The sequence below is a fragment of the Ovis canadensis genome, chromosome 13 (assembly GCF_042477335.2).
Source record: "Ovis canadensis isolate MfBH-ARS-UI-01 breed Bighorn chromosome 13, ARS-UI_OviCan_v2, whole genome shotgun sequence".
NCBI lineage: Eukaryota > Metazoa > Chordata > Mammalia > Artiodactyla > Bovidae > Ovis > Ovis canadensis.
In genome coordinates, this window is record NC_091257.1 from 49,403,257 (window position 1) to 49,421,108 (window position 17,852).

General features: G+C 42.3%; 1 protein-coding gene across 19 annotated transcripts in view; it reads right to left on the bottom strand.

The window, feature by feature from the left end:
* SVIL (supervillin) overlaps positions 1 to 17,852 on the bottom strand; it is a 258,674-nt gene that overhangs the window by 82,148 nt on the left and 158,674 nt on the right. For all 19 annotated transcript variants that reach the window (XM_069547648.1, XM_069547643.1, XM_069547647.1 and 16 more), the window contains 3 exons: positions 13,073 to 13,130; positions 12,807 to 12,958; positions 8,751 to 9,426 (listed from right to left, as the gene is read on the bottom strand). In XM_069547648.1, the coding sequence (XP_069403749.1) occupies positions 8,751 to 9,426; positions 12,807 to 12,958; positions 13,073 to 13,080 (836 nt within the window). In that variant the 5' untranslated portion in view covers positions 13,081 to 13,130. The remainder of the gene's footprint in view (positions 1 to 8,750; positions 9,427 to 12,806; positions 12,959 to 13,072; positions 13,131 to 17,852) is intronic.

Consider the following 17,852-nt stretch of genomic DNA (forward strand, 5'->3'; position numbering starts at 1 on the left):
GCATACTCTGCTGATTGGGGTCACTGGTCTATAGTGAGAGAAAAGGCTTGGACCAGAATATAAATGATGGTCTCTGAGCCTGCTGTGTAGGTCAGTGATCCCTTCTTCCCATCACAACTTTCTTGAGGAAGGAAAAGACCCATGGCCTACATTCCCTGCAAATCCCTTATATGTTGAGGCCTGATACAGAGTTTGCAGACTGGCTATTTCAAGCAGCACTGCTACCGTTTCTTGAGACGTCATGAAGACGTGGAAAACAGCAGAACATTCACTTAGAAATAACTGATGGAGGCCCTTGATATGTGTTAGATGAGGGGAAGGAGTTGGGAAAATGATTGAGATACAGTATCTATTCTTCCTGCAAGACTGCTACAAAAGTAATGCTATCACTGAGAGCATCCTTACCAGTCTTATGGACTGGCTTAATATCAGATTCATGGCGCCATATTTGGGGAAATCCTGACAAAACTGCTAACATCCTTATCTGGGTGTGTCAGCTTTGTTGTAGGATACTGGGCATCTAGATGTCCCTCTTCCTGAGACATGAAGCACAGGGGGAGCTGCATTTGTGAGACACTTCATTTGGTACATGAGGTCTTTCTCCCCTTTCCCCCTTTTGGCAGAAACATCATCAAGAAGTCAAACAGATAAACTTAGGGCTCCCTGTGGCAAGTCAAGTCTCAGCTTTATAACCATGCTGGGAAAAGGACAATCTGATAAAGAGAAGAACAGACTGGTTTGGGAGTCCAGCAGCACAGAATGTGTGAGAGACTCCAAAAATGACTCTGGTTTCTATTAAGACAGGGAGAAAGTTACACAAACTTGGAAAGGGCAGATGTGAAGGTGGACTCTCTGAAAGTATTCTCATTCATCAAGAGCTCAGTGAGAATGAGACCCCCAGATGTGACCTGACCACTGGAGAACACAGGCAGACTACTGCTGTGTTACTGACAATTCACATTCATTAATGTCCTCTAAGATTGGACTAGCCATCTTGGCAGTCACATAAAGAACTTATTGTCAACTAAAACTCCTAGGTCTGCTTCACATGAACTGCTATTAAATCAAGTTTCTCCAATCCTGAATTTATACACTGATCTTTTTTCCCCCTTCTAAATACAGGACTTACTTTCTTAAATTTCATCTTGTTAGTTTCCTACCATTATTCCAGGTACAGGCACTCTCTCGCCTCCATGCTCCCGTAGTCTCTTCCTTCCTTCTCTCTCTCCCCCATCCCCTCTAATCTCTTCTCTCTCAATCCCTCCCCCTCTTCCTTTTTTCTTTTTTTTCCTACCATCAAATTTATTTACAATCCCTCCTCCAGAAACTGGTATCTCCCAGATCACCTAATGAAATGCCAAACAGGACCAAGTTAAGAAGCAAGGCCAATGTGGAACCAAGACTGTATCACCTCATGTGTAGGTAATTGCAGCCAACCTCTTTCGTGGCCTCCCTCACCGGAATCAATTCTCCTTCAGCCAAATCCCCCACACTCCTCCAGAGTATTCTTTCTAAAGTACATAACCAAGCATCCTTGCTTTCAAATCCTTTGGGCACTTCCCATTGTACTGTCCACCAGGAGAAGGCCAAATTCTTTGTCATAAGTTGTCCCGTGGTTGGTCACCACCTGACTATCTCAACTCATCCCATCCCCTTCCTTCTAGGTCACCTGAAGCAGCCACCTCTCCATGTCTAGCAAACTCACCACATCCTCAAGGACTTAGTTCAACTACAACCACTTCTCCAAGGAGGAAAGATGAACAACTTATCTTGGTTATTCCCCTGGCACCCAACCTTGGGCTCTATAATCTTATTTACCCCACTGTGTTGTGGTTAACTCATACACTTAAAAAAAATAACACGCCCACCCAGAAACACAGTGCCTGGCACAAGATAGCTTTCTTGAATGAATAGCTAAACTACTTCAGAGCTGAAATTAACCCATAAATCAAGACCTTTCAGGCTTGGGTGGATGGACAGATGCCTACTGAGTTTGAGTTTTCCCCCACCCTGACTACAAGTTTTCATTTTGTTTATGGGGATGAGGTTTTTAAATACCTTATGTAAATCCACATAAATGTTTTCTATAATATCCTCAATCTTATATCCTAAAGTCTCTAGCCTTCAAAGGGCAAAACCAGCTACCTCTTTTTTCTACTATGATGGAAAATAGAACTGACATTAATAACAAGAGCAACGTGTCAAGAAGAACTCTGATGGATTCAGAGACCTTGAATGACTGACCAGATCATGGACTCATCTATATGATCCTAATCCAGTTACTTAAAGTCTTTCATCTTCAGGGCTTTTCATGTATAAAATAGAGTTTTAAACTAAATAATCTCCCAGGTTATTTCTGATTTTAAGAATTTAACATTCTTTAACACAGTATCTATTCTGTGGGGCCCTGGGGTGAGCCAGCTCTCTATTGGGCAGTGGCTACCTCCCCAGGAGAGGGCTATAGGGTTACCTGTGAAAGAGATGGTGACCTTGAGTATAAGAGAACTTTTTTTTTTTTTTATGATGTGGCAACTAGAGAATTATATCACTAGGAAATAAGAACTCACCCTAAGGTGAGGAGTTGCTCTGGGTTTGCATCCCTAAGTGTCTAATCAAATGACATGCTTTGACTCCTCATAACCCCTTAGAGTTAATGGACGAAAAAGTGATTCCTGCCACCAAAATGAAGTCAAATCCAGCACAGTAAAACTGGTTTCACCCTGTTAGTGTCTAGCTCTAATTATATAACAGCTCCTAATTATAAAACATGATTCAGCTTAAGAAGAATAGCTATTAACACCAGCATCTCATTCAAATTAACAGTTTATTTGCTGAAAGTTGCTTGTTTGGAAAAACTGCGAACGGTTGCTTTGCACATTCACACGGGTGCATGAATGTGCAAAGCCACAAGCACACAGGCAAAATATTGTATTTTAAAATCTATCAGACATTTGAATTTTTAGGACATACCAGCTAGCATTTTGGGTGGCATCATCTTATTTTTGTTCAGTTGATAGAAATGGACTCGACAGTGAAAACAGAATAAAATGAAAAAAAAAAAAAGGCAATAAGTTAACTGTAAAAATGGCCCAAAGCTAGAAGAACAAGACAAGAGTGATGTCTGGGGAGACAGGAACTGAAAGGTGAAAGCAATCCTGTGTCAATACAAACACAGCCACGTGAGAAGTACCCAGCGGTCTCTTTAGAGAGTAGATCCTCAGAGATCTCTGTTCCCACGACATTCTGCCCCAATGTAGACTCTGTGTTAGGAAACTTCCTGCCGTGGCAGAGACAGAAGCTGACCCAGAAATGCCATGGTCAAGAGACAGCTGCCTCGCTCAGCATCTTGCCAGTTAACTAAAACAATGAGCTCCAGGCTCTGGAGACGGTTTTTAGATGCAAACCTCTCACTGGGAGATATGCAAACGATCGGAAATAAAGAATAAAAACTCTAAACTTGAGAAGCCACGTGCATCCTAATGTTCATAGCAGCACTATTCACTATAGTTAAGATATGGAAACAGCCTAAGTGTCCATCAACAGATGATGGATAAAGAAGATGTGATGTGTACATACACGATGGAATATTCCTCAACCATAAAAAAGAATGAAATATCTCTATTTGCAGTAACCTGGATGGACCTAGAGAGATTATAATACTAAGCGAAGTACATCATAAAGACCAATACCATAAGGCACCACTTATATGTGGAATCTAAAATACGACAGAAATAAACATATCTATGAAACAGGAAGAGACTCACAGACATAGAGAACACACCTGTGGTTGTCAAGGGGGAAAGGTGGGGGAGAGATGGATTGGCAGTGTGGGATTAGCAGATGCTGACGATTATACATAGGATGGATAAACAACACAGTCCTACAGTATAGCACAGGGAACTATTCAATATCCTTGATAAACCGTAATGGAAAAGAACATGAAAAAGACTTTAGTGTACAGCAGAAATTAACTATACTTCAATAAAATTTAAAACAAAACAAAACCTTTTATTTATTTATTTTGGCTGCAGTACACGGCTTGTGGGCTCTTAGTTCCCTGATCAGGGACTGAACCCCAGCTCCTGGCAGTGAAAGAACAGAATCCTAACCATTGAACCATCAGGGAATTCCCAAAACAAAACAGTTTTGAATTAAAACAGAAAAAGGAAAAAAGAAACAGTAAGACTGTATCATAATCCTGCTTCCTTCCTGGATGGCCAGAGTCTGCAAGTCATACTGTTGCAGAAATGGTTCATTCTGGAGGGGTCCCTGGCCTACTGCGCGGCCAGAGCGCAGCTCTGAGGAAGCCCCGTTCAAACCATCCTTCACCAATGGCAGCCACCCCTGATCAAAGGTCAGCGTCGGCGCTGCATGAAACCCCCACCATCATTTTTCTGGCCATGAATGGTAGTTCACTAAGTGGGAAAAGGAGTGGTGGGGATCCCAGGAGAGTAATAATAATAAAACCCCAAGGGTTCTCTAGAGCGGATCACCACTAGAAAATTAGCTGTGCTTCTCTTCTTTCCAGTTCCTGTAGGGAAATACACATGCTCAGGAGAAGGGCAGGTGTGGGACGTGGGCGGGGGGGTGGGGGGGGGTGTGATCTGCACTCACAAAATTAACCCGATGGTGCACTTTATTGTTTGTGACATTAAGAGATGCACCAAATAGCAAACTAACAAGAGCTTTGGATTTAAGATTTCTAATGGAGCTCAGACCTAAAAATTTTGAATAACACAGAGGCTCCCAATACCTTGGAATTTTATTCTAAAATTCACAGTGGCCAAATTAACAAAGAATGGTTCATTTCAGTTATACCATCTATTTGGAAAACACAATTCCTGAAATTCCAAATTTACAGAATTTGGTAGGATGAGGGAATGGTGGTTGGCATGTGATTTATTCTCTATTACCAATATAGCATATACAGAGATAAATATGTAAAAATATAGTGTGTGTGTGTGTGTATATATATATATATATGTTACTGTGTATATTCTTAGTTTGCTACAGAACAATATTTTCATGAATTTCTGGACAGGATTTCTGAACTAAAGACTCTGTTACTATCATACATACACACACATATAACACACATACATACATACACATACATACATATCTTCTCTATCATATAAATGGATCATTGTGAAAGTGAAAGTCGCTCAGTTGTGTCCAACTCTTTGCGACCCCATGGACTATACAGTCCATGGAATTCTCTAGGCCAGAATACCAGAGTGGGTAGCCTTTCCCTTCTCCATGGATCTTCCCAACCAAGGGATCAAACCCAGGTCTCCTGCATTACAGGCAGATTCTTTACCAGCTGAACCACAAGGGAAGCCCAAGAATACTGGAGTGGGTAGCCTATCCCTTCTCCAGGGGATCTTCCCAACCCAGGAATCAAACCAGAGTCTCCTGCATTGTAGATGGATTCTTTACCAACTGAGCTATGAAAATAAACATCACTCAGCTAAATATTGCCCTAAAAACTGTTATTGACCATATGATGCTTAAAAACAGTATAGTACAAGAACTAATGATTATTCTGTTTGTACACATATTTGCACTAGCATATATGAGAACATATAAAAAAACTATACATTCAATATTTGGCTCACATTTGAATTTTTAGGACATCGTGTGAAGTCTTTGGATGCTATTTTCATGAGTGATGTATTCCTATTTAATTAATGAAACAACCAACAGCCTCTTCCTAGTAAGCACAAAATGAAATGATGGAGCAGGAGTGACAACTCAGAGATAAATAATCCCAAAACCGCCTAATTCAGAGATTTACAGGGATGAAAGAGTAAGGCATAGCAGTGAGAAAAAGATTCCATTCAGTGATAGGACAAAGCCAGTATGTTATTCAATTGTTTTGCCATTTGTAGATATTTTTCTGGTCATTTCTTAACTTCTAAACTTCTGTCACATATTTCCAGGTCAGAAACCATCTTATTTTCACTTACAGTTACTGGGTCACCAAGAGTTCTTTGTTGTTTTAATTCACAAAGAATTTTTTGTCTCTCTTCTCCCCAAATGGAAGTCAGACAACAATGACCCCCTGACACCTGAATTTCCCGGCACTAGAGAAAGGACTACCAGCAGAATGTTAATCCACTTAAATCCATCTTTAAAAGCTGAACAAATGAAGTCACTGTGGACTAAATCCCAATGCTATTTTAACATCATACCTGTCACACATTACTTTCCTTGCTTTTTAAGGTAAACACATCTCTGGTCTTTTCCTTCTCTATATGAAATGATTTGTGTTTCTTGGCCTGCAAATTTGTATGTCTTGAGTGGCTTCAAAAAACAAGACATGCGCTTCCTTGCAAACTCCTTTACAATTTCTTCATTCTTTTAAGCCTTTCTTCTATGAAAGAAAGGCACTGTCAGGCAGAGGCTAGGTGTATGAACACTCCCAGGTAACATGCCTCGTCAAATAACCAGGAGGGGACTTCCCTGGTGGTCCACTAGTGAAGACTCGCCTGCCATTACAGGGGACATAGGTTTGATCCCTGGTCCAGGAAGATTCCACGTGCTGTAGGGTCTGGAGCCTGTGAACCACCACTTCTGAGCCTGTGCGCCCTACAGCCCGTGCTCTGCACTGAGACTGAGCACCTCAGCTAAAGAGCAGCCCCCACTCTGCAGCTAGATAAATCCCACACACAGCAATGAAGACCTAGCGCAGCCAAAAATGTTTAAAAAACAACAAAACCTAGAAGGAAGTGGGCTCTTAAGATTTTAAGTGATATATATTTTTGATTATTGAGATTTTAACTCACACAAAACTATCACATATCCTATCATTTTACCTGGAATACTCTGCACAGTTTTTATTATTATAAGTGAAGTGAAAGTGAAGTTGCTCAGTCGTGTCCGACTCTTTGCTACCCCGTGGACTGTAGCCTACCAGGCTCCTCTGTCCATGGGATTCTCCAGGCAAGAATACTGGAGTGGGTTGCCATTTCCTTCTCCAGGGGATCTTCCCGACCCAGGGATGGAGCCCAGGTCTCCTGCATTGCAGGCAGACGCTTTAACCTCTGAGCCACCAGGCTTCAAAAATCTTGTTGAGAACTGATGGTTAACCCAGACACCACGATGATAAACAGTTTTCATGATATGGCAATCAAAAACTGGACCCCTTGTTATTTTTTAAACCATGTAACCCACACAACTCGAGCTTTCTTTCTAATTTGTGATGTTAGGTTCCTTTGTCCTGCTCACATAGCTCACCAAGAGTTTGCTTTGACAGAGTATAACTAACCCAAGAACATTGTTCTTACTACAAAATGCAAATTTCCCAAAATGAAAGAATATGACTATACCATATGTTTCAAAATACGAGACAATAAGTCCCTAAACTTTGAGCAGTTTAGCCTGAAGGATGAACAAAGGCCCTCAAACTACAATCAAGATCCATACTATTGATTTCTCTTAGAAGCTGCTGCTGCTGCTAAGTCACTTCAGTAGTGTCCGACTCTGTGGGACCCCAACAAGTTCCCCCGTCCTTGGGATTCTCCAAGCAAGAATACTGGAGTGGGTTGCCATTTCCTTTTCCAATGCAGGAAAGTAAAAAGTGACAGTGAAGTTGATCGGTCGTATCCGACTCTTAGGGACCCCATGGACTGCAGCCTACCAGGCTCCTCTGTCCGTGGGATTTTCCAGGCAAGAGTACTGGAGTGGGTTGCCATTGCCTTCTCCTCTCTTAGAAGCTAATATCGCTAAATATTCTAGTGTAGATGGTCAAGCCAGTAGCAGCTGGTCTCAGAGTCAATACACTTCAATAACTGAAATAGTCTGTTTTAGATGTAAAACTGCCACGTGAAGATGGCCATATTTACTTTGTCCCAACATGGAATAAACAGCAGTATTTTCCATCATGTTTTCTTTTTTTTTTCCTAGAATAAATTTACCTGATCTCAGGTTCTTATCCCCCTCAATTCACCTGCAAACCTAATGTTTATTTGAACTGAAAAAATACATTTAGGAGTCTGCCTAGACAATTAGCCTAAACCATGAAGTAGGAGATTTATGTAAATTGCATTCTAATTGTTCAGCACACTTTTTAGATTTAAATATCTAAACTGAACTCAAATTTAAACTTAGATATTTAAATTGAGAGAGAAATATATCCTCTTCGGGCATCTGACTTTCTGATTTTATCCATTCTCTGATTTTCCATTCGCTTACTCTGTGACGCAGAGATTTCTCCTACTGGTGGATCTTTTCAATGAGGTGCTTTGATACACAGCAGTATCCTTAGCACGCTGATGTACTTTGTGACATATGTTATAGTCATAGTCACTGTATACTGGGCATACTTCACATAACCTAAACTGAGACCCAGTAGAAACTGATTAGTGGTGCCCTTCCACTTGGTGATTTTAAATGACAGCAACAGAAACAATGGCTCCAAAGTCTTGGGTACGATCACAGGAAAATGAAGGAAAAGACACTTGTTAAAGGCAGGTGAGAAACAGAAGAAAGGTCTTGAAAATGTGTCGCCATAACACCTGTTCAGTTTATTCTTTTAAAAAAGAACATACCAAGAACTAAATTGATAAATTTAAGACTGGGAAGCTTCCTGCTTTGGTAGAACCTGTGTTGACATTGTGAAAATGAAAAAAAATCATCAATATCATTATTTCTGTAGTTAGCCCAGAACTTTGCAGAGCTCTGAGGACCCCAAATCTCAGACACAGAAGCAGCAGAGGGGATGTAGGTGACGGTGGGTCAACACTTACCTGGCTCGAGCCTCCGCAGGGAGTGGCAGGTCACTGGCGGAGTGGCTTGGGGAGGCTGGCTGCCCAGCCGATGCACTGGGCAGGCTGTGCACTGGCTTTGGGGACCTTGGCACTTCATCGAGGGCAGAGTCTCGCCCGGAGAATGAGAAGGAGGCAGAGACCTCCCCTGCAGGGGGCAGGTCTCGGGCCAGCCCGGTGGCACTGGGCTCTTGACCCCGTCTTTGGTTTTCTGCGTTGAGCAGCACCTCTGTGTCGGAAACACCGTCGCTCCGGTGCAGGCCATAGTCCTTAGACTCAGCTACGCAGGTCCTGAGCCCCGAGAGCTCAGTCCTGGAGTAGGATGAGCCGGAGTCTCTGCTGGACTCGGCCGATCGCTCACTTCTTCCCCCTCTTTTCTCTGCAGCCTCGGGGTCCTTTCTGGACCTGCTGTATCGAAATGGAGTTTCAGAGTCCACTTCCGGATCCAGGGTGAGCCCATACTTTTCTGCCAGCTGCCGTCTTCTCTCTGCTTTGTACCTGGCGATTCTTTCGGCTTTGGACTCGAGGCTTTGGGTGTCCATGATGCCTGAGCTGTAGGGGGCGTCAGCATGGATGCCTGAGGTTTCTGTGCACTGTTTGGATCGAGTCTGCTTTTCTAGTGAAGAATCTGAAGTTTCTTCTTCTTCATTTGATCGACCTACAAGAAGATCATATACACAGAATTCAATCAAAGACATGCATTTATTCTACTCTGTTCTGTACACAACACACTGAGTGGCCAGGCTGTGAAGAACAGATTTCTCCCCTCCTTGAGGTCACCTACAGTGATTTACCTGGGAGGCTGAGGAAGTCTGAGGTCTGCAGGGAAATACATTAAGGGCTGAGATGCTCTGTGCACCGCACAAGCTATGTCAGGCATGGCCTCGGCTTAAAGCTCAATCTTGACAGCCTCCACTGCTGCTCACTGTCATTTCCCCTTATTCATGTACTTTTCTGCTTTTGAGTTTAATATTTCATGTGTGAGGCCAGAGAATGTGTTCAGAGTCCTCTAGAAAGGATAACAGATATTTGAACTGCTGTAATTTGACAAGTGACAAGAGTGTGGTTTCTCAGCATCTGACAGTAACTATAATAATAATGGGCCATGTCAATATCTGCCAGGTAGTGGTGGTACTCTCTGTTAACAGAAGTGGCTTTTTCCAATTACACTATGCATGTGTGATGTAGAAAAGATCTACAATGAAAACACAGGAAAGTTAGCCCCCAAGTCACCAATAATCACTAATCTATAATCATCAGTAATAAATAAATGCATAATTTGCTAAACTTTCCTATATACTCTTTCTAGTCTTAGTGATTGTTTTCTATATAACTCATATTTTATATAAACCTTGAGAGTCCCTTGGACTGCAAGGAGATCCAACCAGTCCATTCTGAAGGAGATCAACCCTGGGATTTCTTTGGAAGGAATGATGCTAAAGCTGAAACTCCAGTACTTTGGCCACCTCATGCAAAGAGTTGACTCATTGGAAAAGACTCTGATGCTGGGAGGGATTGGGGGCAGGAGGAGAAGGGGACGACAGAGGATGAGATGGCTGGATGGCATCATTGACTCAATGGACATGAGTCTGAGTGAACTCCGGGAGTTGGTGATGGACAGGGAGGCCTGGCATGCTGCGATTCATGGGGTCGCAAAGAGTCGGACATGACTGAGCGACTCAACTGAACTGAACTGAATGTTCTACATAAAACATTTCCCTGCTTGCAAATCTTATTTTGAAGATATCATTTTTAAGGCTTTATACTATTCAATACGCATTTTAGAATCAGTTTAAGCCATCTCATATTTTTAGGCATTTAAGTTGATTCTAACTTTTAATCCATCTTATTTTCTGATTACAATTACAAAAGATAGTTGTGTAAAAGTAGAATTATCAGTAGGTACCTCATTTTAAGATACTTGCTATATTGTCAAATTAATTTCTATAAACTTTGCATCAATTTATAATGAAACCTGAAATTTATGTTCTCTCACAAACACTGCTAATTTTTTAAAAAATCACCTTTGAAAATATGAAAAAGAATGTGCATATAACTGAACCACTTTGCTGTACAGCAGAAATTACCTCAACCCTGTAAATCAGCTATATTTCAATAAAAATAAAGAAAGCATCCCTGTAATATATAAAACCATAAATGAGAATATCAAATAATCATATAATTTATTATCTATCTGTATCTGTTGTACTTCATTTTACACCTCTATTTTGGGTTTATATAAATAGTTCCATATTTCTAAAAATGTTTGTCATGATGTCATGTTGCTCTAAAAAATTAAAAATTGCCCTAGATTACCAGGAAAAAGAGGATGCATGCATTTTTCAATTATTTAATAGCCATTTTATTATCTTTTTCTCCTCTAGAATATCTGGTCAAGTTTGTTGCTCTACATTCTTTTGATTCACAGTGTCTCATTTTAGTCAATTTATGTAAAATTTTATAGGTATATGAGTTCTTTATATTTTTCATGAACATTTCCAAACTTAATTTTTTGTGAAGTCTGTTGAAGATTGTCTTTGAAGCACAGATGTTCAATATGTAGTCAAATCAATTGACCTGGTCACTGGTGATTTCTACCACTGTTTCTGTGTTTTGAAAGTTCATTTCCATTCAACTGGACCTAAATATTCATTTTTGTTTCCATATTCTTCATTATTCTCTTATAATTAATGATGTGAGTCACTGAATCTTATTTTTGTGTTGAGTAGGAAGTGAGGATGGGACATTGTCTCTCCCCATTGCCATCCCATTTTTCCCAAGACAAGTCTGTTAAATAATTCTTCCTGACTAACATGATGCTTACAAGATCATATGATACATTTTATATACAATAGGATTTATTTTGGTACTCTGGGTATTCTTGATTCTTCATGTGTGTAATGAGAAAAAAAAACCTTAGTTCTCTAGTTTTCTGGCCGTAGAAAACCAGAAACTGTATAGACAAGCAAACTGATCACATTATGAAGGGAAACTAGCAACTCCCTCTGAAGAAGAAACTAGAAGACGCTGGCTATTCAAAGCAGTAGCACAGGGCAGCAGAACCTGGGATGCAGACAGGGAGAGCAGCCCCGTACATGCCATTCTCTCCTAAGGTCACGTGGGATATCTGATGCGCATACCAACATCCAAGAAAGCACAGAAAAACTAAGTCATGTTTGCCATGCTATTTAACAAGAAATAAATATACAATGCATTTAAAATTACATCGATTCAAATAATTTAAAGAGGATATTTGTTGCATAAACACAGAGTGAGACCCCTAAGCATCTGAGGTCCAGCTTTGCCTGTCAAGTTCCCTGTGAGCAGCTCGGCCCTGTGCTGGGCATCAGGGCATTCTGTTTAAACCTACTATATATAAGAGATGGCTGTCTTATTCAGCCCTTTCCCAAACAAACCTGAGGATCTCTGACAGCTGGGGCCCTGAAGAGATGGAGAGAAAGAGCCAGTACCTGCCCCTGGTGGGGCCCAGGCTGGGGTTGGGGAGAAATGATTGGTCATCAATTACTCAACAGTGGGGTCCTTTCTTGTTGTGACACCAGGGGACCACACCTGGGAGGCATGGTGGAGCTGACGTGGGTGTTGCTGCCGGTTTTAACAAACACATATCTTAAAAAAAATTACAATCTGCACAGTTCACTTGTTGCAACATCTCTTTTTCCAGGAGTGCTGGATAGAAAACGCTGATGATAGGGAATCCCTGGTGGTCCACTGGTTGAGAACCAGCCTGCCAAGACAGGGGACATGGGTTCAATCCCTGGTCCAGGCACAAGATTCCACATGCTGTGGGGCAACTAAGCCCACGTGCCACAATGATTGAGCCTGCACGCCTTGAGCCTGTGCTCCACAGTAGCAGAAGCCACTGCAAAGAGAAGCCTGCCCACAGAAACTAGAGTGGCCCCCGCTCACCACAATTAGGGAGAACCCGAGAAGCCACATAGACCCAGCACAGCCAAAAATAAATAAAGTTAAAAAAAAAAAAAAAAAGGTTGATGAGAGGCCTGCCGGCCACAAGCTCACCGATGTGCGGGCTGGCCGGGTCTGTGGCACGCATGTATCTGGGCGTGTCCTCCTCCAGCAGGCGATGAGTCACCAAGCCCGTGCAGCTCTGCAAGAGGATAGGCTGCGTGTCGGTTTCAATTCCTTCTAAGCGCCGGGCAATTCTTTCTTTTCTGTGTGAGACACCAACCGAGGCATAGTGAGTCAGGGGCATTGGTTCTCCGGGAACACTGGTTACTGCTCAGCAAACTCTTCTCCTTCTTCACTAGGTACAATGAACATCTTACCTTTTCATTTCTAAAAATTCTTTCCTCTTTGGTTCAAAGATTTTTCTTAATTCTGCAACTAAAAGAAGACAAAAAAGAAGAAAAAGATGATCCGGTAGTTAGCTGTCATGCATTCATTTTATTCACTCATTCACACAACATCTATCTTTGGAACTCCGTTTATGGCTCCCTTGCAACAGTGATGTACAAAACAGAGTTCTTGCAGACTGTGTAATAACCGGGGAGGTAGGTGCCAAATGAATAGGCATGTACGCAAATATAGACACAAATACACACTCACTCATACATGTCACAGGTTGGTCTAAAAAGTAACACCGTGAGAACAAGAGACGGAAAAAAGAAGTGAGCTCTATTTCGCCCAGGAGAACCAGGGGAGGCCTCACCAGTTTGTCTTTAGGTTTTTCTCTAGTCAGCAGAAAGCTCACTATCTGGTTTTTAGTTTTATATAGTATTTTAAACTCTCCATCCTGCAAAACTTCAAACATTTGCAAAAGTAGAGACTGGAGGACTATGAGCGCCATGTGCCACCAGCAGGTTATACCACTCAAGCGCTCACAGCAGTCTGGCCTCACCCATCACTGAACCTGTAAAGATTTGCAGCCTCCTTCCTGCTTGGGTTGCTAAGGTTTCGTAACGTGGTACACCTTCTCCAATACAGTTTAGATTAACCTGGTTCCTGTGCCTCCCCTTTCCAAGCTTTCACTGGGAGGAAATGTTAACATGTTTCCTTGCTGGAATTTAGGTGGATGGTAGAAAGGTGACGACCCTCACTCCCCTGGGCAACACTGGATGATCAGACGAACATTTTGCTGATCTTGGGAGGGCCTCAGATAACACTGACCACAAGGATATTTTTATTGAGAGGCCACAGGTTTCTGTGGAAATGGCCAAATTGGGTAGAGAAATTTTTCTTGCTTCCTCCTCAATCCCGTGAATTCACAAGGGCTCCTCTGAGCTTTTCCTGCTGATGTCCCAGGAAGAGAGGAGTGGTGATAGGCCTGGGGCCCATGAAACATCTGCAAGGCTGAGTCAAAGCAGAAGCTCAAAGGATGGGATATAAACGCTTGGGATTTAATTCGCAACTGCTTCAATTTCCACTTGAAAATTGGAACTTCAATTTCCATTTTTTTTTAAGTGGCTATTTTTATTTTTGGCCACATTTCGTGGCTTGCAAGATCTTAGTTCCCTGATCAGGATTGAACCTATGCCCTTAGCATTGAGAGCATGAAGTCCTAACCACAGGACTGCCAGGAAATTCCCTAAGTGGTTCTGTTTAGGAAGGAGTCAAAACCATACATGTGCGTGCACACATGACTTCTAAACTGTCCTTTGATTGTGTTCAGAGATACCAGCAATGTTTTCATTTATTTATTTTTAAATGACAGCTACCTTAACAGTGGGTTGGACCGACATTTTAACAAGGATAGTTGGCTTCACAGGTATCTCTGTCACCAGCGGCCTTCCCGGGAGTAGCTAAGAGCAAATGCTCGCAAAGAGAAGACCAGGGTCCAGTGACAATGGTACCTCCTGCCTTTGGAGGAAGTGTGGCTTATCACTGCTTCCCAGTTAACAAATGAGCTCTCACGAGATGGTGGTGATAAAACTTTCATGGCTGGTAGCACAGATTCTGGAGATATTTTCAAGGATAAGTATCAATGAATTATTTAAAACCCGAAGTGGAAAACTGAGCTCTATTTTTCATAAAACTGCTCCAGAAACAGTTGACACCAAATTCCAAGGACTCTGGGAGGTTTGTCTTAAACCTGTGCCCTAAACCCATAACTGAGAAATGGAGCATATGAATAGGACTTGAGTGGTACAATGGCATGTTGCCTTTTCTCCTGAATTATTTCAACTAGGTAGGTTACAGCCTGAAAGTGTGTGTGCACGCTCAGTCATGTCCGACTCTTTGCAATCCCATAGACTATATAGACTGTAAGGCTCCTCTGCCCATGGGGTTTCCCAGGCAAGAATACTGGAGTGGGCTGCCATTTTCCTCTCCAGGGGACCTTCCCAACCCACAGATGGAACCCAGGTCTCCTGCCTTGACAGGTGGACTCTTTACCACTGAACTACCTGGGAAGCCAAATGTGTATATCCCCCTCACCAATTCATATGTTAAAATTCTAACCCCCAAAGTGATAGTACTAGGAGGCGGGACCTTACGGAGGGATTAGGCCCTGTGCTCATGAATGGGACTGGCCCTTTAATAAAGAAGCCCCACAGAGCTCCCAAGGGTTTCCCTGGTGGCTCAGACAGTAAAGAGTCTGCCTGTGATGCAGGAGACCCGGGTTCAATCCCTGGGTTGGGAAGACTCCTTGGAGAAGGAATGGTGACCCACTCCAGTATTCTTGCCTGGAGAATTCCACAGACAGAGGAGCCTAGCGGGCTACAGTACATGGGGATGCAATGAGCTGGACACGACTGAGCAACTGACACTTTCACCACTTTTGCACAGAGCTCCCGAGCCCCATGCACCACGTGAGGATGCCATGAGAAGTCGGCAGCCTACAACGAGCAAGAGGGCGCTCACCAGAGCCTGACCATGCTGCCGCCCTGATCCTGGGCTTCTAGTCCCCAGAGCAGTGAGCAGTAAGCTTCTGCTGTTTGTAAACCATCTGAATGAAGTGAGCCAGAACAAGCATAAAAAATAAGGATGCAATGCATTCGGAGAGGCACACGATGTCTACTCTGAACAATTAAGCTGACTTTTCTGGTCCTCATTTGCGACTGAAAATCATTTTTATCTCATTAAAACTTGAACATTTTCTATAGAAGTTGTGCACCTGAAAACATTTAAAGAAAATCCAGCAGTACAGTGAAAAAGATAAGCAACATGCTCCATCTTGACATTATTTCCCAAAATCCGGAAAGAAAGGTCAACTCATGGTGAGCTGACGCACATGTAACATAATTACTATAGTGGGTTGTGTAAACGAGAATGACTTTTTATTTGGCTATGTATGTTTCTGGTTATTTTGTTTCATTTTGCTGGTTTAAAAAATTTTTTTATTTACCTATAGTTGATTCACGAGGCTGTGTTAATGTCTGCTGTACAGCAAACAAATACATATATTCTTTTTTATATCCTTTTCCATTATAGTTTATCACAGGATATTGATTACAGTCCCCTGTGCTATTCAGTAGGACCTTGTTGTTTATCCATCCTAAATATAACAGTTTGCATCTGCTAATCCCCAATAACCTCAGATATGCAGATGACACCACCCTTACGGCAGAAAGTGAAGAGGAGCTAAAAAGCCTCTTGATGAAAGTGAAAGTGGAGAGCGAAAAAGTTGGCTTAAAGCTCAACATTCAGAAAACGAAGATCATGGCATCCGGTCCCATCACTTCATGGGAAATATACGGGGAAACAGTGGAAACAGTGTCAGACTTTATTTTTTGGGGCTCCAAAATCACTGCAGATGGTGACTGCAGCCATGAAATTAAAAGATGCTTACTCCTTGGAAGAAAAGTTATGAGCAACCTAGATAGTATATTCAAAAGCAGAGACATTACTTGGCCGACTAAGGTCCGTCTAGTCAAGGCTATGGTTTTTCCTGTGGTCATATATGGATGTGAGAGTTGGACTGTGAAGAAGGCTGAGCGCCAAAGAATTGATGCTTTTGAATTGTGGTATTGGAGAAGACTCTTGAGAGTCCCTTGGACTGCAAGGAGATCCAACCAGTCCATTCTGAAGGAGATCAGCCCTGGGATTTCTTTGGAAGGAATGATGCTAAAGCTGAAGCTCCAGTACTTTGGCCACCTCATGCGAAGAGTTGACTCATTGGAAAAGACTCTGATGCTGGGAGGGATTGGGGGCAGGAGGAGAAGGGGACGACAGAGGATGAGATGGCTGGATGGCATCATTGACTCAATGGACATGAGTCTGAGTGAACTCTGGGAGATGGTGATGAACAGGGAGGCCTGGCATGCTGCGATTCATGGGGTTGCAAAGAGTTGGACACGAACTGAACTGCACTCTCAGCGACTGAACTGAACTGAATCCCCAAAGTCCAGTCCTTCCCTCCCCTCACCTCCTCCCCCTTGGTAATCAGAAGTCCGTTTTCCATGTTTGTGAATCTGTCTCTCTTTCATAGGCTGGCTCACTTGTGCCGCGTTTAGGATTCCACGTACAAGTTGCATCATATGGTATTGGTCTTTCTCTTTCTGGCTTACTTCACTTAGTATGATACTCTCTAGTTGCATTGAACGATGGTTTATTTGAACTGCTAATGCAATTCCAAAGGAGAAAAACTTCAGATGAGCATTTGTAGTACTCCCCACCCCCACTGAATTTTGGTCAGGTATATTCTAAAGCACTGTAAAAATAAAAAGCTAGTACTAAGAAAGCATGGAAGTCGCCCCTACTGTGGAAACACGTGGTCATTTCATGTCTTTTGTACAGAGTCCACAGACTGCTCTATCACTGCTCCATCTTCTGACTGCCGGCCCTGAACATAGTTTATTATTATTTATGATCTCCCAAAAGAAGGTTTCCTTCCTTTAAAATTTTTATATATTTCAGTCTCAGAGAAAAATTAAGACATTTTTCATTTGTAAACATTTGTTACTATACTTATTTTTACCCCCTTTTCTATCTCCATATGTATATTTACATGTAAATATATACGAAAATATGCATATATTTATGTGTATATACACACGGATATAGGGCTTCCCAGGTGGTAAAGAACCTGCCCGCCAATGCAGGAGATGAGTTGGAACCCTGGGTTGAGAAGACCCCCTGGAGAAGGGCACGGCAACCCACTCCAGTATT